The sequence below is a fragment of the Vombatus ursinus genome, unplaced genomic scaffold (genome assembly GCF_900497805.2).
Source record: "Vombatus ursinus unplaced genomic scaffold, bare-nosed wombat genome assembly UNPS02014808.1, whole genome shotgun sequence".
Taxonomy (NCBI): Eukaryota; Metazoa; Chordata; class Mammalia; order Diprotodontia; family Vombatidae; genus Vombatus; species Vombatus ursinus.
The window spans coordinates 4,459,348-4,482,814 of record NW_020954586.1 but is presented as its reverse complement, the minus strand read 5'-3'; the positions used below and the strand labels follow the sequence as shown (position 1 = coordinate 4,482,814).

At 48.2% G+C, this 23,467-nt stretch overlaps 1 protein-coding gene across 1 annotated transcript in view; it reads right to left on the bottom strand.

The window, feature by feature from the left end:
- Positions 1-23,467, bottom strand: part of DIS3L2 (DIS3 like 3'-5' exoribonuclease 2) — a 356,721-nt gene that overhangs the window by 117,916 nt on the left and 215,338 nt on the right. The window contains exons 12-13 of the mRNA XM_027875294.1: positions 19,556-19,668; positions 11,837-11,944 (exon numbers count right to left, since the gene is read on the bottom strand). Coding sequence (XP_027731095.1) covers positions 11,837-11,944; positions 19,556-19,668 — 221 coding nt within the window. The remainder of the gene's footprint in view (positions 1-11,836; positions 11,945-19,555; positions 19,669-23,467) is intronic.

The window sequence follows — 23,467 nt, the reverse complement described above, 5'->3', positions numbered from 1 at the left end:
CTCATGGGAGGTGAGTAGGTTGAGGACTGAGTGGTTAGAGTATTGAAGAGAGGGTCAGTGTGTGTGTTGAAGTCGCCTGGTGTGAGGGCTGGTGTTGGGGAGGAGAGAAAAATTGTGAGCCAGGTATCTAACTCCCTGAGGAGGGGAAAGGAGAGACACACGTGTCTCTACACAACAGCTACCGAGACTTTGATTGGATGGTAGATATGAATAGCGTGAACCTCAAAGGGGAAAAGGTTACTGAGTGATGGAGAAAGGGGGAGAACCTGGAAGTGGCAATGGGGAGCAAGGTGTGTTCCATCTCTCCCACCTTGACCTGAGAGCCAAAGAGGATGAGCAAAGGTGCAGCCAGTAGTGGAAAGGGTGGCCAGGGAGGCTGCGTCATCAGGGGGCAACCAGGTTTAGTGAGAGCTAGCAAATGGAAGGAATGGGAGAGGAAAAGATTTAGGATAAAGTGAAGTTGTTCCCTATGGAACAGGCATTCCAGGGGGCACGGTGGATGGGGTGGGTGGTGTTTGGTTGGAAGTTTGGGGAGGGAGAGTTGAGGGGGATGGGAATGATTACTCAGGTGACGGGGGTGGTGTGGAACAGGGTTTGGATGATGGTCTACAGGGGTTCAAAAATCCTAGAAAGTGTAGGGTAAGACCTACTGTGAGAATGTTCATTGAATGGACAAGGATTTGGAGATCTTCTGGAGTAAAATACTTGTGGGATGGCAGGCACAAGGCAAAGAAAGGGCCTTTTATCAGAGTAGTTTTTATTCCTCTTTCACCAAATGTGGATGACATATATTAGGGCTTAGGAATCACATGATTCAGAGCTGAAACTAAAATCTGTACCTGTCCCAAAGATCCATGATCTCTTACACTTCCTCTTCCAAATCCACATCATTAACCAAGCCCCATTTCCTCCCCCCACCCCCCACACACAAACACTGAGCACACACCAGGTCTACCTGGCTCTGGTGACTACCGAGTGACACAGGGGAAAGGAAGATGAAGGTAGGTGCTAGGCTGTGTCTCTCAAGGACGAGATGGTGACATCAAGGGCCAGGAGACTGTCAGAATGGGGAAAGAAAGAAGGTAAAAGGAGATAGGATTATGTAAATATATTCAAATAGGGCCCCCCCTCCGGGGAGAAAAGGAGGAATAGAAGAAGTAGCAAGAGTACAGATACTCTGGGTTCCAGTTCTCACTTTGACTCTACATTAGACCCAAATAATTCGTGATGTCAGAAGAAGAGAAAAAGCCATCCCAGCCATGCCCATTCCTGCAGTGGTTTAAGGTTTTCCAAGAGCTTCCCCACAAGAAAAGGAGCCAGAGCAGGGCTTGTGCCGCGTGTGAAATATAAAGTCGGATAAAGGGGCTGCAAAGTCTCAATTCTGAAAGGGGAGGGCCTCGGAGAGGAGAAGCCAATGGACAGAGAGCAGTGCCAGGAACTTCACATCTCCAACAGCTGAGAGCATTTGTCCAGGGTGGTCCCCTGCTAGTCAAGCCTGGTTTCCTAGCCACCAGTGTCCTAACTAGAAGGGCAGCACTCCTCCCACAAGTTGGATATTTAAATCTTCCAAGCACCAGCATATCTCACTGCAACAAGGCCCAGAAATGCTGCAGAATTCAAGGTGCCACCCCAAGCTCTGCTGCCTACATTTGGTGAGAGAAAAGATCAGCCGCTACAGAAATAGTTGTTCCTTCCCTTTGTTAGCCTGTGCTTTGCCTCAGCAGGCTCTTACAGCTTGCCACTGCGCTGAATTAGAGAAAGAGGCCAGGGTCATCCCAGAAGATGGCTCAGGGGGTCTCCTTCAAGGTCCACCCAGGCTCCTCCTTTATCAAGGTCAGCCTCGCTTTCCAGACACTTGGCTGGGAAGAATTCCCTGTAAGAGACTTTCTCCAACATTCCTTCGGGTAACGGGGACCAGAATTTGTGGTCTCCCAGGTTTTCTTGGGTTATTTCATCCCCGTTCCTCCATTTTGTTCCAAACCAGGAAATCCTCCTCCCTTCCTCTGACTTTCGCATTGAAGGCATCACATTTTGTATGGTAGAGTCCCTCCTTATGATACTCAGACAAACGTTAAGGTCTGACCCTGCTAAGCTTTTTCTTCCCTCCAGTGAATAATCTATATACTTCCTTCCTTCCTGCTTCTGTTTCCAGAAGCAGCTCCACAGGTTTCCTTGGGCATGAAGCATTTCGCCTTTTAAAGGCAGTCCCTTCCCTCCGAGGCCCTTCCGTTCTGCACCCCAGCACACAGCAGGCATCTGCAGAGGCACTCGGGTTTGAGGCCTGTTTTGTTCCAAACTAACAGAGGGTCAGGATGCTTCAGGCCATGTAATTACAGTGCTGAGCACAGGAATCAATTACAACTCACTCCACTCTCTCAGCCAGGGACAACAGTTAACATGTGGAGACCTTCCAGCAGATGAGAATTTACTGAGTGTTAAAAGCCTGCCCTGCTCCTCCTCTAGGCCACCTAATGGAAGCCTGCTGCACTCTAATTAGTCCATTTGAGCCCTAGTATTTCCAGGGGGAGTCCTCTCTAGCCTTACTGGGTCATCCAAGGGGGAGGTTTTGTCAAAATAACACAAGACATCTGCCTGTGTGATGCCCCTCTTACACTTCTCTCGGTAGTCCTCTGGCCCACTCCCCAACAAGGCTTCCCACCTTCTCTAGCCCTCAGCCCATAAAAGATAGGGGAAAGATGACAAGGGGCCTGCAGGCTGACAGCTACTGCTCATGTGGTGATGACTTTGGGCAGAGGGCTCACAAAGCTCAGGCTTGTTTTAAAACCTTGGAAGGTTAAGGAAATGGGAGCTAGTCTTTTTTCGCAGATGCAAGAAAGATACACTAAGAAACGTGTCTTTGGCATCTGGGGAGTTGTTTTTCTGACCCTTTATCCTTCTCAAATGAGCAAAGGTGGCCTGACACTCTTCTTTCAGGGAAGGTCAGAGAGGCCACCCTGATCTGGCCTGATTCCCAAGAAGCTGAAACAAGAAGGCCCAAGAGGAAGAGACTCCAAGAGCAGCAAATATGGCAGGCCAGAAGAGTCCTGAGCAGAACTCATCCCTCAAAGCCCAGCCGTGGAGCTGGGGCCAGCAGCTGAGGCAGAAGGAAAGAGAGGGGTGCACAGAAGACGTGGAAGAAGTCACAAGGAGATTCACAAACAAAAGGCCTCCAAAAGAAGATCACAGCCTTCCTCTCTGAAGTCAGATCCGTTCCCTCCATACCATCCAGGTTAGACAACCATGCCATCAGCCCCAGAGTGAACGGGGCCGAAAAAGGGATGAGGGCACACAAGCCCCACAGAGCCACCGCCTCCAGGCAAGATTCAGCCCCTAGAAGGAAGCCTCAGCATAGGGAAAAACGGGCCTAGTCATGCGCGCCCACCTCCATCCACTGAAGCCTCTGCCACTGAAGCCGGTACAACATGGAGAGGAGAGGGATCCCTTTGAAACCGTCTGCTGGGTTCAACTAGGTTTTGAAACGCACATTCTAACAAACGCCTGGATGACAGACTCTTTAAGATGTATCTGGCCCAGGCCTGCTTCTAAAGCTGCTGGAAGTCTGCGGGGTGCCTAATATAAGCTTGCGTCATTGCAAGGCTTCCAAAGGGAAGGGAAAGCCAGGGAATTATGCTCTGCAAGTGGGCCAGGCTGAAAGCAACCCCTTCCTGACTGGGAAAGGAGCATGCAGAGAGTTGCCACAGACTGGGATGGGTATATCAAGAAGCAGCTTGGTCTTGAAGGCCAGAGGAGGATCTGAGTTCAAAACCTCTCAGACCCTGAAGGGATCATTTAACCTCTCTCAGCCCCACCTTCCTCATCTATAACAGCAGGATCTGTCTCCCAGAGTAGTGAGGGTCAAATGAGATGAGAGAGCATTTGTTAAATCACTACACAAAGTGCTAGATGAAGGCTAGCTATGATCATTAAATAGTGGCAGCTAGGTGGCCCAGTGCACAGAGCACTGGGTCTGGAGTCAGTGGGGCCTGAGTTCAAATCCAACCTCAGACACTTCCTAACTCTGTGAGTCTGGGCAAGTCACTTTACCCTGTTTGCTCAGTTTCCTCATCTGTAAAATAAATAGCAAACCACTCCACTACCTTTGCTAAGAAAACCCCAAATGTGGTCACAAAGAGTTGGACATGACTTAAAAGCAACTTAACATATTATCATTATTTTTAAATAGTTATTTAAAAATTATGAGATTAATCTCAACAATTAAGTATAAGACTGATCTCAACAAAAACAGCATGTTTAAAATCTAACTAATGTCTACATGGTCAGTACTCTTTGTACCAAATAGGATCTGTGATTTCCCAGGGGTACATCTCGGCTCCCCCCAACACCAAGGCAGGTAGCTTCTCCTTCCCTCCACCCCTCAGTGTGCTTCTTTCTGGAAAGTCCACGGTGAAGAAAGGTATGCTATGATGTGGTTACAGTCCAGGGGTGACAAGGAGAAGCAGATGGGACAGCACCAAGCACAATTACCTGGTCCCGTCTGAACAATCCGATAAACAGGCACAGTGAGACAGATCAGGAGGGTTCCAGGAAGCCAAGGGCTCTCCCACAAACTCCCAGGCAGAGGACGCCACGCCAGTCGTGGGCCATGCCGAGGGAGGGCAGGGCTAGGGAGAGGACCAGTCCTGTTTTCAACTTGGCTAATGCCACGTGAACAGATCCTTCAGCTTTGAGGTCCTCGATCTAACGGGCCAGAGGCTGCCTAAAATCAGCAAGCTTCGCTACGACCGGCTACGCTGGCAGGTAACGTTTCAGTTGTTAGATTTCTGAGAATGTCTGTCATCTATCCAGGGTGTGTTCCTTTTCTATTATTGCTGCTAATATCAGGAGGCAGCGAGGTGGTGCAGTGAACAGAGCACTGAACCTAGAGTCAGGAAGACCCGAGTTCAAATGGGGGGAGGTGGGGAGGCATGGTAGCACAGCTCATGTGAATCTAAGATCCCAAGCAAGGAAGCATGGTGGGAATATCTGGAAGAACCTCAACCGAGGGAGCAGCCGGTACCACTTTGACATGGCCTGGGTACAGTCATACCGCCTGACCAGAAAGAAGAAATAAGCACGGAGCCTGGGAAACACATCACCAACTTGGCCCAGAGGCAGGCTGGGGAGCACTGTGATGGGGCACTTCATTTATCCAGATGTCTGTTTGAGTGCTCTCAACCAAAAGCAGAGCAGCAGCAGATAAATTCTAGATTTAATGATGACATCATCTTTTAACAAGGGAGTAAGCCATTGAGGGGAAGTGATATTCTGTATTTGATTCTCACCAACAGGGAGACACGAAGAGAGAGGTGACAGGAACTTTGAGGAGAAGATGTTCTAGTCAGAAACGAGAAAACTAGGAAAACATACTGTCAAAGAGATGGTTAATAAACAGTTCTGCTTTTTAAGAAATTGCCATGAGATTCTGCTGCTGTCTTTGGTTGACCTTCTCCTTCAACCTTAAATTTTGTCAACTGCACAGATACTTTAGTGAATTCTCCCTCCAATCACGCAGGCCCCAGCCCAATCACGTTGCCGGTCCCGTGCAGCTACTGGCCACACCCTCCCATCAATGCTCCACTGGGCATCTTCCCAGAGCATCGGGGGCCTTCCTCCACGTCTCTGGGCATCATAGGAGAACGCCAGCAGTCCAGCAGTTATCCCTCACCTTCACTAGCGACTACTTTATCTCCCCTTTCAGTCAGCCATTTCTTTTTTTTTTATTAATAAATTTGTTTTTAGTTTTCAACATTTACTTCCACAAGATTTTGAGTTCCAAATTTTCACCCCATCTCGCCCCTCCCCCCACTCCAAGATGACATGCATTCTGAATACCCCTTCCCCTAGTCTGCCTTCCCTTCTATCTCTCTTCCCCTTCTCTTATCCCCTTTCCCCTTCTATTTTCCTGTAGGGCAGGATAGATTTCTGTACCCCATTTCCTGTATTTCTTATTTCCCAGTTGCATGTGAAAACATTTTTTTTTAAACATGTGTTTTTAAAACTTTGGGTTCCAAATTTTCTCCCCTCCTCCCTCCCCACCTACCCTCATTGAAAAGGCAAACAACTCAATACAGGTTTTACATGTGCAGTTACGCAAAACACTTCCATAGTAGACATGCTGTGAAAAACTAACTCTATTTCCCTTAATCCGATCCCGCCCCCACCCCCATTTATTCTACTCTTTCTTTTGACCCTGTCCCTCCTGAGAAGTATTTGCTTCTGATTACCCCCTTTCCCAATCTGCCCTCCCCTCTATCATCCCCCTACTCTCTTGTCCCCTTCTCCCCCTATTTTCCTGTAGGGTAAGAAAGATTTCCATACCCAGTTGAGTGTGTATGTTATTCCCTCCTTAAGCTAAATCCTATGAGAATAAGATTCACATTCCCTCTCACCTTCCCCCGTTTCCCCTCCACTTGTAAGAGCCTTTTCTCTTCTGTTTTTTTTTTGTGAGATAATTTACCCCGTTCTACTTCTCCCTTTCTCCTTCTCCCAGTATAATCCTCTCTCACCCCTTAATTTTATTCTCCAGATATGGCCCCTTCATCTTCAACTCACCCTGTGCCCTCTATCTATCTAGATATATACATACATATAATTTTTTCCCTCGAACTACCCTAATACTGACAAAGGTCTCATGAGTTATAAATATCATCTTTCCATGCAGGAATGTAAACAGTTCAACCTTAATAAGTCCCTTATGATTTCTCTTTCCTGTTTACCTCTTCATGTTCCACTTGAGTCTTGGATTTGAAAGTCAAATTTTCTATTCAGCTCTGGTCTTTTCATCAAGAGTGCTTGAAAGTCCTCTATGTCACTGAATGATCATTTTTTCCCCTGAAGAATTATACTCAGTTTTGCTGGGTAGGTGATTCTTGGTTGTAATCCTATCTCCTTTGCCCTCCAGAATATTATATTCCATGCCCTGTGGTCCCTTAATGTAGAAGCTGCTGAATCTTGTGCTATCCTGATTGTGTTTCCACAATACTTGAATTGTTTCTTTCTAGGTGCTTGTAATATTTTCTCCTTGACCTGGGAACTCTGGAATTTGGTTACAATATTCCTAGGAGTTTTCCTTTGGGGATCTCTTTCAGGAGGTGATTGGTGGATTCCTTCAATTTCTGTTTTATCCTCTGGTTCTAAAATGTCAGGGCAGTTTTCCTGGATGATCTCTTGAAAGATGATGTCAAGGCTCTTTTTTTGATCATGGCTTTCAGATAGTCCAATAATTTTTAAATTCTCTCTCCTGGCTCTATTTTCCAGGTCAGTTGTTTTTCCAATGAGATATTTCACACTGTTTTCTAATTTTTCATTCTTTTGGATTTGTTTTACAGTGTCCTGATTTCTCAAATTGTCACTAGCTTCCAATTGCTCCATTCTAATTTTTAAGAAAGTATTTTCTTCAGTAAGCTTTTGGACTTCCTTTTCCATTTGGCTAATTTTGCTTTTAAGGGCATTCTTCTCTTCATTGGCTTTTTGGACCTCTTTTGCCATTTGGGTTAGGCTATTTTTTAAGGTGTTGTTTTCTTCAGTATTTTTTTGGGTCTCCTTTAGCAAACTGTTGATTTGTTTTTCATGATTTTCTTGCATCACTCTCATTTCTCTTCCCAGTTTTTCCTTTACTTCTCTTACTTGCTTCTCAAAATCCCTTTTGAGCTCTTCCAAGGCCTGGGACTGATTCATATTTTTTCTTGGAGGCTTTGGATGTAGGAGCTTTGACTTTGTTGTCTTCTTCTGGTTGTACGTTTTGATTTTCTTTGTCACCAAAGTAAGATAATACAGTCTGACTCTTTGCGCTACTTACTCGTGATCCCAGCCAATTACTTGAGTTTTAAACTATCTGTTAATGTAAAAGTCTGTTTCCAATGCGGAGAATGTACTGTCCCAAGCTTCAGGGGTTTGTGCAGCTGTTTTCAGAGATACTTCCAGGGACCTGAAAAGTGTCAGTTCTTCCAAGGTGCTATGATAAGGGGCAAGATGTTTCCTCTCCACCACCACCACAAGCTCCACCATGCCAGCACTCCTCCTTGCCCCAGGACCACCCCTCAGAACTGTGACCCAGATCCACGCATGGGCAAAGCCTTGCTTTGAGGCAGATTCCTGCCTCAGCACTGGTAAAGAGATCCCTGTAATCCCTCTCTGATCAGCAACTTGATTCCCCCTCAGTCTGTGGGCCAGAAGCTTAGGAGGCAGCCGCTGCCCCAGAGGCTGCGCTCGGGAGTTGTGGCTGAGACCTAGCTCCTCTGTCACTGTAGTCATAGACTTTTCCCACTGACGTTCCAAGTTGGCTTTGGAGTTCATGGGTTGAGAAATCTGGAAACCACCACAGCTGCCCATGAATCAGCCCTCTGAGGCCTGCTCCTGGTTCGCTGTGGCCTGTGTGCCCACGCTGAACTGCGCTCCTCTCCTAGCCCAGCACCATATACCTTTTTGATCAACCATCCAGGTTGTTCTGGGCTGGAAATTTGTTTCACTCTGTCTTTTTATGGGTTCTGCTTCTTTAGAATTTGTTTAGAGCCATTTTTTTTAATAGGTATTTGAAGGGGTTTGGGGGAGAGCTCAAGCAAGTCACTGCTTTCCCTCCGCCATCTTGTCAGTTAGCCATTTCTCAGATGACATCCTTCACCCTTTTTGTCCTGTTTACTTTCTTGTTTGTAATGTGCTACAGCCTGCTGACCCTCACTACAAGCTTCCTGATGCCCTCAAGTTCAAAGTGGTCTTAGGGATCTCTGTTTTGGGGAGATGTCTGAGGTTTTTAACACAGCTTCCCAAAGGAAATGCAGCCTGTGTTTGTCCTGTTCAGTTCTGAGCCCAGGTCATAAAGAGTGTACTGATGGACAAAAGACATTCTTCACCCACTTGTGCAGAGCAGGGCTGGTCTCCCTGGAGTGACTGTGGATCTCATTCAGAAGCTTTGAGGTGCCATGGGCACTGAGGCAAATGAGGCACCTGGAGAATCATCTCCAAGATGGGGCATTCCTCTTTAACTAAGACTGGCGCTGGCTAAACCTGGGAGAGTGGGAACCATCTCTAGCAAAAACACATCTCCCTGTTTCATGCTTCATTTGGCATTAATCATCAAAGAGCCAACAAAGTCATCTTTATTGTACAATGGGGAAATTTTTCAAACTTTGACACGCATATGGGAGACACCATATTTGAGAACAGTTTTGTTTTGTTTTGTTTTGGTTTTGGTTTTGGTTTTTTGGGCTAGTGACCTGCCCAGGGTCACACAGCTATTAAGTGTTATGTGTCTGAGGCCGGATTTTGTTCTCCTGAATCAAATGCTTTTTAACACTCAACAAATAACAAATAAAGTGGGATCTTGAATTCTCCATGACTTCCGGTCAATGTAAATACAGTGAATGTAAAAACAGTGTCCACTGCAGATAATAATCAGGGGAAATTATGGTCTCCACAGGCTATACAGAAATTGCCTCTTCCCTTGTCTTCCTTCACCAAGGATACTCTCACTACGGATGTCGATGATTCCCACAAAATGTTACACAGGAAGGGAGGTATAGAAAAGGAATCCTCACTCTCTGCCTTCTGCCATATTTCTGGTACTGATAAAAGATCAAGATTAATGTTTGGTACACTCTCCTCCTTCAGATACCTTAAGAACTATCCTGAAACCCTCCAAATTGTCTCATCTACAGCAGAGACCCCTTCTCTGAAAGACTTCCTCTGTCTTCTTCAGGATCATTACTCTCTCAGTCTACGCATAGAGTCCAGAACGCTAGTCCAGACAGCGTAGCCCAACCGTCACCGAGGACGAGCTGATTACAGAAATCCTCACAGATCTTTTCCATTTTTTCCCTGCTTGCTATTTTCCTTCCCGTTTCATCCTGAAATGCCCTCAGGATGACCCTTCTTCAGAGTCTCTTGCCAAGATTTCTTCCAGCTGTTTTCCCTCGGCTGCTCCTTGCTGTTCAATGAAGCAGTGCTGCTTAGAACACTCCACCAACCTCCTCCATGAGATTTCACAAATAAGAGGTTTGTGTCCTGAGCCCATGTTGTCCTTGGCTTCCCTAACTCCCCCTTGGCAAGGAGATCAAGTGTTTGCTGGCTGACACCACTTCTGGGCTCTTCTCGTCTCCCCATCCCAGTAACTGATTTATATCAGCTAAACTTCTTAGGGTTAATTTGGACTGAGGCTCATACCTCCATTCACTTCCCAGTTTTCAGTGTCAACATCTTGCTTAAATAGAGCAAGGCAGGGTGGTTTTAAGTGCAGGTCATAGTTTTTTTCACTTTTATTCTTTTCTACTTTGAACTAATTATGATCGTTCCTCCAACAAGTCGATGGGTCACACCACAGAGACAGCTGGTAAGGGTATGATTCCTGTATCAGTAATCACTCACTTCCCTACTGTTAACATTTAACCATTTTAATACTGGAAGTTATTTGGTGCTCGTCACTTCCATGGCAGGCCAGCTGGCACAGTGCACAAAGCTCTAGGCCTGGAATCAGGAAGACTCATCTTTCTGAGGTCAAACGTGGCCTAGCTGGGTGACCCTGGGCAAGTCACTTCACCCTGTCTGCCTCAGTTTCCTCCTCTGGAAAATGAGCTGGAGAAAGAAATGGCAAACCAGTATCTCTGCCAAGAAAACCCCAAATGGGGTTGCAAAGAGGCAAACACAACTGAGAAATGAGTTAGCAACATGAAACTTCCAGTGCCTGACCAATTATTCCCTTGAAATTTGTCTCATAACTTATATTTGCACTTTTAAGTACCTGTCCCTCCACACAGCCCCTCCCCACCATTTCTCCAGGTACTACCAAAGAGCTTGCATAGTACCAGCCACTAGAGGGCGCCAGAGGGCACACACAGAGTGCTGGGCCTGGAATCAGGGAGCCCTGACCTCCAAACCACATCCCAATACTAACAAGCTGCATGACCCTGAGCAAGCCACTTGACTTCTGTTTGCCTCAGTTTCCTCATCTGTAAAATGGGGGTGATAATAGTGCCTACCTCCCAGGATTCTCTTGAGGATCAAATGACATACTGACACTTCGCAAACCTTAAAGCGTTATATGATGATCACCATCACTACGATGTAATATGATTATTAATGTTCTTGGTGGTGGTGGCCAAGAAAACACCCCCAGGCCTACAGGACCGTGTCTCCCCCTCCCTGTCTGGAAAGGTCCCAAGCCCGTTTCCACGCCCACACCTTTGCTCTGTGGGTTCCTGAATCCTTTCTGTCTAACCAAGTCTCACTCCCTCCAGAAGCATTTCCCCAATGCCACTGCTCACCCGGCTCCCGAAGATCTGGCATCTGCGCCCAAGCGTCATCCCTCATCCCCTCCCTGCTGAGCTTTCACCGTCCCCAGCTCATTTGCCCATTCCCGGTCCTCCTGATCGTGCTCCTGGGTAGGGCTCCAGTTTGCCAACATCCTTCCTAGAACACGGTGACCAGCCAGAACATAAGTCTCGTCCATGCATGTGTCCCCAGCAGAGGGCAGCCAGTCTACCCGCAAGGCCACAGGATGGCACGAGCTCTTTGGGCTGCCATTGTTTGGGCTGTTTTCTAATTATTTAGATATGTCAGTCTTGTCTCCCCGCCAGACTAGAAGCCACTCACGCCTCCTGTGTGCAAGGCATTGTGCCGACTCATCGGGATACAAAGATAGTCCCTCCCTCAAAGAACATACTTTCTACAGAATGTTATCAAAGGTACAAACATAAATAAATGTGAAGTACACAAACATGGGAATGAAATAATTTCCGGAGGAGTTTGGGAGGAGGGGTCAGCAAGGAGCGCCGGAGGGCCCACAAAGTGCTAGGCAAGCGCATCTGTAAGCTGAACACCTCTGGGAGGGAGGGAGGGTCCTTACCTTGCCTTCCGGGGTCAGCTTCCAGATGACAGAGAAGGTGAGCTTGTCAGTCATGGGGTTGAGGCTGCACAACTCCTCACAGAGCAGTCTGGGGAGCATAGGGATGACCTGTCCACACAGAAAAGCACAGGTCATTTCCATGCTTAGGGTGGACAGATGAGCTGGAAGGGCGAAAGAAAGCCAAGTTCAGCACAGGACCTTTTGTGCTGAGAAAAAGATCAAGGATGACGCAGAGTGGCACAGTCGAAGACCACTGGTTCTAGAGTGAGAAGACCTGGGTTCAAATCCTGCCCCTAGTGCTTACTACCTGTTGGACTAAATGACCTCAGAGGTGCCCTCTAGCTAGCTATCTCCTTACTGAAGAAGCCTTGGGGGAAAAGCGACTTCCCATATCTGTCTGTGCCATTTTCAGGATCCTCCTGGCCCCGTACCAAAGCAGTCTGGGAAGGCAGCAAGCATTTAAGAAGCACCTGTGGTGGGTCCCTGCCCTCAAGGCACTTCCATTCCTCTAGGAGTGGTGGATGGGGAAGGATGCCAGACGGTGCCCCTGGCTCTAGTATCAACAGTAAGATGGTGATTGCTCCCCAGGCAAGGGTGGGTCAGGGCAGAGCCCTTCACCCAGGGCCTCATCTGAACTTCCCAATGGGCCTGGGACCCTTCCGCTAGGGAGAAACTGAGGCTGGCCAAGGGAAGGTGATTTCACAGCCAGTGAAGTCCCAGGCAGGATCTGGTGCCGGGTCTCTCCTGGCGGAGTCCAGGCCTTTTTTCACTCTTCCATGTTACTTTTTGGAAGGCAACTGAAGAGGAAAGCAAAGTCACCATGTTTCACATTAAGCTGAAAGAGAGAGTCATGCCCCAAGAAAAAGGTCAGCACTTTGGGTCTCTTCGATCATTCCTGCATCTGAACTATCCACAAGAACCTGACAGCTGCCTGAGAATCACCAACTGAGTCGGAGTCAAATCCTGTTTCGTGAGTGAATGCTCCCTGATGTATCAAACCCCGTGCTGGCCTGGCCCCAAAGGGTGCCAACGTGCTGTCCAGGGGTCTGAGAAGGCCTCCAGTGCCTGCCTTCCATAACAGGGCACAAGAGGCCCCACGTTCCAACTTCATCACTGGCTTCTTTTCAACATGTGTCTAAATGAAGAGTGACAATCGCCCCACTGTGTCTTTGAAACGGAGCTGATTCAATTGGTGCTTCTGGCCTCTTTAAGCATCTAACAATGATTAAACAACAAAACAGTGTATTTAATAAGCCTGAAGCCAGATTCAGACCTGACAAAGCCTTTCGAGGTCCTCCTGGTGTTGTCTGCAGCCTGTCACAAGCTGTCACACCCTTGCTGCTGTCTTCACTCTGGACAGTGCCCCCAAAGTCAGCCCTGGCAGCGTGCAGAGGCAAGCTACGGGCTTACCCTGGGACAAAGCAGGAGTCCAGCATTCCTCAGGAGCTAGATAAGCCACTTCCCCAGCACAAAAGCTGCCCAAACACATGGACAATGGCTCACCCTTCCATAAATTACACCTCTATTATTACGTGAGAGGGACCACGTAGCCTGCAAAGGCAAAGAAAGCCTGGGAGGGCAAGTTAACAAAGTTGCTCTGACATCTACCCCAAGAGGATTTGGGGTCTATAAGTGCAGCTCGGAGGCTCAGGATCAAATGAATTCCAGGAGTGCCCACAGGATGCCCACCTCCCACGGACGATGTTCTCACCCTTTGCCCTTTGACACCTGCCCCGTCCCTGTGAGGCAGATGGAGCTTCTCCTCAGCAGACACCAAGGGGCTAACATGTCACCAGCCTTCTTTGCAGCGGGGAGCACCCAGCCTCACTGCCTGGGCTGTGTGGCCGCCACTGGAGGGCACATCTGGTTTGCCCAGAGAGCACTCAGACTAGCAAGGCTGTGCAGAAAGGGGAAAGAAGGCCACTCAGTAGTTAGATGAGGGCCTGGATCTTGGCTTGGTCACTCATCACGCAGTGATTGGTTCAGCTCCTGTCCACTCCCTATCTGTGACCATATAATTCTATCTTTCCCAGGACATTGAGCCTATTCATAACGTAAGTTTAGCTACTGGGGGGATTATAAATGACATTAATCACTGCCTTTCATAGAGGGCTTCAAAGTTTATAGATGACAACAACAACAAAGTTAATACAATTAATACTCCCATTGTACAGCCTGGAAGAAAGTAAGTGATTGTCTGTGGTTAAACATCTAGTCAGTGTCAGAGGTAAATCTGAACCCATGTCTTCATGACCATAAGTTCAGCATGCTACTTACCCATTAAGCCTTGCTGCCTCTCACTCCACTTTTACAAAAACAGAATTCTTTATTAAACAACCACAAACAGCATTACCAAAGACTGTTAGACTTCCACCACGTCAAAATTTAAAAATCTAAATGACTAGGTGTAATTTATAATTCCCTTTCCTGACGCCATGGCACCTGGCCTGCATTCCAGTCCTGGAGGCGCCACTGCCCTGTCTGATGGCAGCCCCATCATACCCTGTCTCTGACCTGGCTCCAGTCAGGCGTGGTGTTACTCCTCCATCTCGGAGTCATACCATCACCCATCTCTAGCCAACACTGTTCCTAGAAAAGACGTGTCCATCTACCGCCCCAGAGCTGCACTCGCTATTCCTGTCCACCACATCCCTTGTCCTCCCCCTTAGAATGGAAGCTCCTCGAGGACAGGCACTGCCTTCATTATCATAGCTGTATCCTCAGCTTTTGGCACTTAACCAGTGCCCATTCAACAGTGGTGCCTTTCTCCTTCATCCTTAGAGTTCCCATTCCTTCCCATATTTTTCCCCTTATGGCTTGACAGAAAGAAACTTGGCCTTTTCTTTATCTGTCGATCTTGATGCCCAGCACCCAAGTCTTGTCATCCATTCAGCGACGGTTTCACTCCAAGCCTCAACAGCTTTCTCCATCGCTGTGGGTGAGAGCAACGATTTCATTCTCTTTCTTCCTCTGCCCTCCCCAAGGCAGGAAGCGAGAGAACCTTCCCCGTCAGCACCCCACCCCCACCCTCAGGCAGGGCTCCCTCTCTTCCCCTCCAGGTGAAAGCACAGGGTCCATCTCCGGACACAGCCTGGCTCTCGGGCCAGGGGAGAAGCTGGTCTCCTTGCCTCTTACAGCGAAGGTGAGCTCTTCCTTGACCTCGCTCTGAGCTCTCAAACCAGCCTCAGCAGGCACATGCATGCATTGCTGTCCCATGAGTACTAGCAACAGAGACTTTGAACCTGGGCCCGGTCACCGATCCACACTCACACCATCGAGGGTATCACTTTCTCAGACAATATTTAAGTATTTAATATTTAATGAGATTTTTTCAGTAGTGTCACTGAATTTTGGTGGCCCTACACAGCTTGGCAATCACTCTGTATTGTAGGTCTGAGGACAGCTAAGTAGCGCCACAGTGCATGGAGCACCAGGCCTGGAGTCAGGAAGACTCACATTCCTAAGTTCAAATCTGGCCTCGGATATTTAATAGCTAGGCAATTCCCTTCACCCATGTGCCTCAGTTTCCTCATCTGTCAAATGAGCTGGAGAAGGAAACGGCAAACCATTCCAGTATCTTTGCAACAAAACCCCAAATGGGGTCATGAAGAGTTGGGCAAGACTGAAAAATGACTAAACGACAAGAAAAATTATGCATCTGAACAAGCATGTAGTTTATGGCACATTTGTCTGTTCTCATATGAATAAAAGCACATTGAAGTTGAGCTGGAGAACTCAGTGGAGTTTTCATTCAAAGTGAAGTAAACAACAGTGAGATGACAGATGAACTTTGCTTCTCTTTGTCATTTCAGATTCATGGACTTTCTCTGACACTGGAACATACAGGCAGAAAACAGAATGAAAGTTCTGTTTCCCCCATATTTGCACACAGGCTCCTGTGAGATCCAAACTGATCAATGTCCATCAACTCACGGAACAGGAGCAGCAGGATCCGCAGCCGGGGTGAGAGCCGTGTTCCCCGGCCTCAGCTCTCTGGGCCTCACTCCTGACCTTCTTCCTCGCACCTTCTTTTCAGGTGCCACAAGGGAGGAGGGACGGCCCTCGCTTCCCTCCCCTGGCCTGTAATGGCCATGGTGTCTTGTAGCAGAAACCCAAACAGTGACTGACAACAAGCCTCAAAAATGGCCCTTTCCAGGCTCGGTGGTTTCCTTGGAAGTGCAGTCAAGAGATTTCCTGATACACCCTGCTTAGTGCAAAGGGAAGAAGGCAGTAAAGGGGGCTCTATGCGTAATTTCTTCTTTATAGGGCTAGGAGATAAATGGGACCAACCCAGGTGTCTGACAGCTGCTCCCAGGAAAGGGAAGATGTGTTCAAGAGATGACAGGCACTGACTTTCTAAGCTCTTGGGATTAAGGCCATTTGAGGAGACTGGAATAAGGTCAATCACTCAGGCAAATAAAATACTTCTCAGGGCAGCTGCTGGGGCTGCCAATAGAACTATAAAGTCTTAGATTAGCCTCAACCCTTCCTCTCTCCCCCCAAAACCCCAAACTCAGAAACATGTGCTAAAGCCACAGCCAACGGGCTGGCCAAGTTCAGCATCAGGCTAAGGGCCATACAGGAGCAGAGTAAATCAGATAAACAGGGACAAAAAGGAGCACCAGATCCCCACAGTGCCTTCAGGCTGACCACAGATTTTAGAATAATCAAAGGCTCTGGGTGCTAGGCCTTGGCTGGTTCCTCTACCTTATCTGTGCAAACTAAGGAGAGATCAGACTCTTAGGCTGAGAGCTTGGTTGGGTTTTTCCCCTTTTTCTCAGGGTGGAGGACTCCAGAGGGTGAACAATAGGGTAAAATGAAGTAGTTTACCACTCACATATTAAATGACACTGAGAGGAAACGGTCAATTCATTTTCTAGCCAACATTTCTGTTTTAAGAGTTTTCTTTTTCATATCAACACTTCCATGAATTCAAATTTTGATCAACTCTGTTACCCAGCTTGACATTAACAAAATACCAACACCCCTGACTGCTTGCTGCTGACAGAAGTGACCATCTTAAAACTCTTTGGACTCGACATTCAGCCTAGCTTCTAGTCTCAATCTTTGATCTCCATTATAAAGCAACACCAATAAAATACTGTAGAGATTTATGGCCGACCTTTCCCTTGAGCTGTTTCACACCTAAAACAACACCAGCGCCCAAGCCAAAAGACAGAGAGTTTACGGTTAGGTTTCAACTGTTTAGGTTTGCTCTTGCTTTTTAAACTTAATACACTCATTTTTAAAACTGACTTAGAAAAACATTTGCAATCATAGGGTACCTCCCTCCCAGCTCATGGAAGATGGTCCAGAGAATTTCCATAGGAACACTTCATTGCCTTCTTAGGAAGGGTCACAGAGCTCTAAGCTGGGATGGAAGGCAGAAAATCCCACCTGGCTTTCTAAAGCTCTCTCCTGCCCCACACCCGATTCAAAGGGAAGCGTTTTCTAGGAGATTTCCACGGCCATCTTGTTTTAATTCTCCTCTTCTGCCCCCACCCAGTCTGTCCTTTGAACCAGAAGGAATACACATTTCTCACCAGGAGCACAATTTTCACAAAGGGACCTCATTTAAATGTCAGCAAGAAGGATTTCAGATCCAAGATCATGTTCACTGCACAAATGTCCTAATCGGTGGGATCATTTCCCTTGTGCTGAGGCATGAGGTTCACCCTGTCACTGTCACTGCCTCTGTCCCCAGGAGGTCAGCAGTCAATGAACCAGGGTTACAGATGGTGGGAGAGAAACCATAACAGGGACGCTGCAGGAGAAGACCCTCTCTCTCACAGACATCGACACGGTCCCTGGGCACACGAAACTCTGGGTGGGGCGAGGCTCGGCACATATGCCACAATAAGAAAACACACGAGCTTTTCCTGAAGTGGGAAGCTGTCTGCCCAGCTTCCAAAGCAGATCTTCACAGGCACAGTTTAAAAAACAAAACAAAACAAAAAACATCAAGAAAGACACAGTCTTCCAAGAAACAAAAGCAACAAAGAGGAATAAAGGTCAAAGCAGTGGTCTAAGGTTACCCAAATGCCCATGTTCTTGCTGTCCAGAGCTGGGCACCAGACCCTGGAGGAACTGGCCAGGATGGCTGATGTGCATCCAGGATGATGCTGAGGCTCTGGGGGGAGGTGGGGGGGGGAAACTTCTATGCTAGTTTCAGGTCCCCACTTCTGAAGGAAAGAGCCCCTCTTCTCCAGGAGTCAATCTTACATTCGCCCCATTTTACTATAGAATAAAAAAAGAGAAGCCAGGAGGAAAATACAAAGCCATTCTAACAACATAACAAATTTGCAATAATCTTTTTTTGTTTGTTTGTTTTGCTTTTTGGTGAGGCAGTTAGGGTTAAGAGACTTGTCCAGGGTCACACAACTAGTAAGTGTCAAGTGTCTGAGGCCGCATTTGAACTCGGGTCCTCCTGAATCCAGGGCCAGAGCTCTATCCACTGCGCCACCTAGCTGCTTCCCCTGTAATTATCTTTTAGTATTCAAGGCTGAACCTCAGAAAGAAGGTAATCAGACAACTGTCCCCAAAGTTTCTCTAACTGTAAGAAAAGTACCAGAAACACTGATTTCTGCAAAGGACTAGGCTGGCGGCCACACTTGGTTAAAGTTGTCAGGGGCCAGAGAGGGGGACCATGATCCCTCTCTCCTAGAATCAGTGAATGTTAGAACCAGAAGGAACCTTTGGGAGCAACTAACTAGTTCAACCCCCTCATTTTACAGAAGAGGAAAATGGAAGAAGCCAGAGAAGGATGCTGATGAGATGCCCAGGGCAAGACGTGAGCAAGTCCAACATGTGGCACTCCTGGCCCACGTGCCAGGGGACCCAGAGAGGTAGCAGGAGATCCAGGAGCAGCCTCCCAGGAAAACCCTAACGCCAGGCTCCTGGCCGAGCAGACTGGCTCTCTTGGACACAGGAGGCAGGGGGTGGATGCGTCCACCCTCCAGTCTGTGAGCTGTTTCTAGAGCCACCAGGATGAGGATGGTCACACAGAGCCAGAAAACCTGCATCAGAAGTCCAGCTCTACTTCTCATGGGCATGACCTCCTTGGACCTCAGTTTCTCCTCTGCCAAATAACCAGCTGGTCTTGTGATTTCTCTCCCACTCTCAATCTCAGAGGCCAAGAACCTCTGATCTCCAGGGCAGGCTTGCCACCACATGGGGTCACAAATGCTTGGAAAACCACATCTGCTTTTCCCCTGACAGCTCCAGTAAGGCTCCCTTTTGGACAAATGGCCACTGATGATGCAGCCAGCCAGAAGAAAGCAAACACTGCAAAGCCAAAGGTCAAGTGTGTCCCTGGAGGGCATTCTCCTTAGGCCGCAGGTACAGCTTGGCCAAGTTAAAACACTACTACTGCTCCCAGGTGGCGCCACAGTGCATAGAGCACCAGGCCTGCAGTCAGAAAGACTCATTTTCCTGAGTTCAAATCCAGCCTCAGACACTGCCTAGCTGGGTGACCATGGGCAAGTCACTTAACCCCGTTTGCCTCAGTTTCTTCATCTGTCAAATGAGCTGGAGAAGGAAATGGCAAACCACTCCAGGATCTCAGCCAAGAAAACCCCAAATGGGGTCATGGGAAGTCGGACGTGACTGAAACAATTGAACGATAAAGTTCTCCCAAACACAGCATCGAGTGAAGGGCAAAGAGGATAAGGTAAACAAGAAAGCGCCCTCCATACCAAGCAGATGGAGGCTGTCTCTTACCTTCTGCACCAGGTAGACACTTGTGGCCCTCTCACTGGCCACTTCATCCAGAGCCGATCCTTCTGGGACAAAGTAACTGACATCTGCGATGTGAACTCCCACTTCAAAGTTCCCTGCAAAGGCACGAGATGATTAGAAGGGCAGGGACAGAGCCCTCCCCCGAGCTCCTCTAAAAGCCCTGGGCGTTTGAGGGTCCCTGCGGCCAGGTCACCTCCTTGGTAGGAAAAGGCCCAAGCGGCCGGGCTTGGTGACGAGCCAGAGTGAACCAGCTCCAAGGCAGTGCCCACAGCAGGGGACAATGAGCCCTTTCCTAGGATGAAGACCAAGCATCTTCATTTCTTTTCTCAGTTGACATGACTGAACCTGTTTCTACCACCGAGATTAGAGTGAATGACTCTGAGGCCACTGGGAGTTCCCCTGGATCTAGAAATCCTGGCTTTGCCAAGTCTCTTGCAGGAATCCCACTTCCCATTTCCATTATGAGGCTCTCACTCCCTTTCATGGCCTCTCCTTTCCCATCAGGCTCTTGTGACAGCTTCCCTGCTGGTTCACTCTAGCCTGTTCTACGAGGGCAGACTCATCAGCCTGAAGCACCCTCTGATCTCCTCACTCCCCAGAATAAGATGGATATCAGGTATTCTCTGGGACCATCAGCAACACCTACTATGACTAGGGACCTAATAAAGGCGGCTGCTGGTTGATCCAGCACTGTCCATCGTGAAGCCTTCATTCGTGACCGCCATCCAGGGGCAACCTGTCTCTCCTCTGGACTCTCATAATACTGTCTCTGTCCTTGTCCTGGGGCACTTGTCACATCCTGTCTATTGTCTTTGATGACAATGAATTAGGACATGCCTTATCTTCCTCAAGACCAGGTTACTAAATAAGGCAGTCTGTCCTGATGTCTGTAGCCCTGGTAGTGATGTGCCAGTGGGGACATTCAACAAGCATGAGCTGGATCCATCAACAGAGCAGGTTCTGAAAGGGCCCTCTGAGGCCTAAGAAGAACTCAGGAGTCAGTCTTCTTCACATGCATCCTCCGTCACGTACAGGTAACCCCCTCCCCCCCTCGAACAAAACCCCACTGTATGGCAACAGGTCTGGATATATGCCTTTGGCAGGCGAGTTCTCGTCCCACTGGTGCTCATCACAGTCCCTCTATGAGTCAGCAGATGCTAAGTGGAGCCTAAGGAGAGAGCTAGGGATCTGCTGCTGCTGAAAAACCCAGCCCCACCCCCCAGCCACCCCATGAGGAGCCCACCATCCTGTGGCTGGGCCGAGCCTCAAGGGACAGAGAGAGTTCAGCAGCAGCCCACAGTGCACTCTGAGACTTCCCACACGAAGAGCCCTGCGAGATCTTAACACTTCCCAATGCCCAGCCTTCAGTGTTCAAGATCACCTCCATGCACACAGCAGGTCACCTACCCAGCCATCTAGCTACCCCACGATGAGTGGGCTCTACCATGATACCTGCTTACTCTCCTGACCCTCTCCCCATAGCGGCTAGTCTTATGCCAACTTTAATCACTAGGAGGAACAAAACATACCACTGCCATCTGAGCGAGCGGCTCAGGAGTCTGATAGACCAAGGATTCAAATACGGATTTGATCCTCTTTACCCCAAAGTCTTACCCTGAAACCACACTCCTACAGACACATTCATTTCTCTCCAGTCTTTCAGAGGCTACAAAGAACAGGCTTCTGCCTAAGACAAAGGCAACGTTCTGTCGCAGCTGAATTCCTGCCCGGGGCCCTTCTCCAGAAAGGACTTGGGGGCAGCTCCTCGGCCTGCCACCATTCACCTAGGCATCGAGGTCAGTGGGCCCAGCCGGCTTGTGGCATCACCAAGCCATCAAAGAAGCCAGCCTTGGCAAGTTCAACTTCTACTTTAATATTACAAGTATCTAAAGCCAGCACCGAGAAGATGAAATAGAATGGCTTCCTTTGAAGTCACTGTTTTAATTTATTGACCTAAGAGATCAATATTGACTAAGGGAGAGGAAAGGGGGTCATTACATCACATCCATCCAGCTGAGCAGTCATTGTGCACTTAACTTACTACACATGAACTTTCTGTCCTTAGTCAAAATTGACAAACTGACAAAGATCTTGTTACAAGAGGGAAAACACGCAGCGGGCCAATCAAAACACATGGAAGAGCCTTAAATTTCACTTAGGATTCCCATTAGAGGCCCTTAACCAGTGGTCAGCGCTCCCCCCACTTTGGCACTTTTTGTGGAAGCCCTAAGTAAATATTTTATTCCATATGCTTACATAATTTGAACTGGCAGCTCTCTGGCGGTAGTGATGCTAAGGGGTTAGTGTGTGTGAGGGAGATATTTGCCATCAGCCAATACCAGAGTTCTCTGCAACATGGTGTTTGTAAAACTGTTGCTTCCCAGCAGAAAAATTCCATGGTCTTCTGCAAGGTCAGCTGGTGCGTGAGGGACGAGGGTGGTCACTGGTCACAGATGGGCAGGTCGTCCAAAGCCAGGAGGGGAGGGAGCGATCAGCCCAGAGCCTGAGCACGGCCAGGGTCAAGGCTATGTCAGGCAGCTCTCTTGCACAGAGCCCACCCTGGCTGCAAACCAGCAGCAGCCAGGGAAGCTGGCCAGGCACCAACATGGTTTCCCAAATGTTTCATGATCTCACTGACTTGGGTGTTCCCTCTGACAATGTAATCCAGACCTGCCCCTCCCCTCCTTGCCCCTCTCCTCCCACCCCAGCAAGCACTGCAGACCTTCCTCACGCTCTCCTGACGGACGACATCATCGACATCATCATCATCATCATCATCATCATCACAGCATGATCACCATAGCCTAGTCAAGTGGGAGGGGGCCTAAAGGCCCTCTCATCCCACCTCCCATCGTGGCAAAGAATTCTTTCTGGGACACTGCTCACTAATGGCCTCTTTCTCCCCTCTCCTCTCTCACAGCTCTTCCTCTGGAGGTGGTAACAGCGAGTAGAAGGCACTCAGATGTCCCTCAGAATACCCCTGGGGGGGGACCTTCCTCCAGCCAGTGAGGACGAGCTCATCACCTCCCAAGGGAGCCTGTTGGCTCCCCAGGCGGGCTTTCTGTTTTCCTTTGATCTTCTTAGTTTATTAACCTCTTTCTGCCTCACAGCTCTTCCAACATCTGAAGAGAGACAGCTCCAATGCTCTCCTTCCTTCCAGTTCAGCATTCCCAGATCTTCCAACTTTTCTTCCTGGGGCAGGTGCTTATAGAGCCTCATCCCCTGCTGCTAAGATCTTCTCTGGAGGGTCTCAGCAGCCAGAGCTGAATGCGACACACCAGACGAGGCATGACCAACATAGGGCCCAGCCAACCAACTTCTCAGGGTCACAACACGGGAGAACTGATAGTGATGTGGCCTAAGATGGCATCTGCTTGTGGGGCTGCTGAATCCCTGTTAGCTGGCATGCCCCTCCCCCCGGCTCTGCCCTGCCCCACTCCCCCAGTACTGGAAGAGCAGAGGTGCACCAGATGTGGTTATAAATAACAGGGGATTATTACTCTCAAGTAATTTAGAAGAAAGCACATCAATTCTTTGAAATTATTTCATAAAATGCGTGTCAGTTTAAAATTCCCTTTTTCTTTGATATTATACATCTCTTCAATTTACAACAGCTATAATTTTGTATTTCCTGAGCCTAGTTTTTATAACTTTACAAGTCTTTATATTCTAAACACAAACTAATATTAATGGATTACTTTTCATAGTTTGATTTTATCATGTAAATTTAAACGTTAAGAAAATAATAGAATAATGGGGCAGCTAGATGGTGCAGTGGATAGAGCCCTGGCCCTGGAGTCAGGAGGACCTGAGTTCAAGCCCAGCCTCAGACACATAACACTTACTAGCTGTGTGACCCTGGGCAAGTCACTTAACCCCATTGCCTAGCCAAAA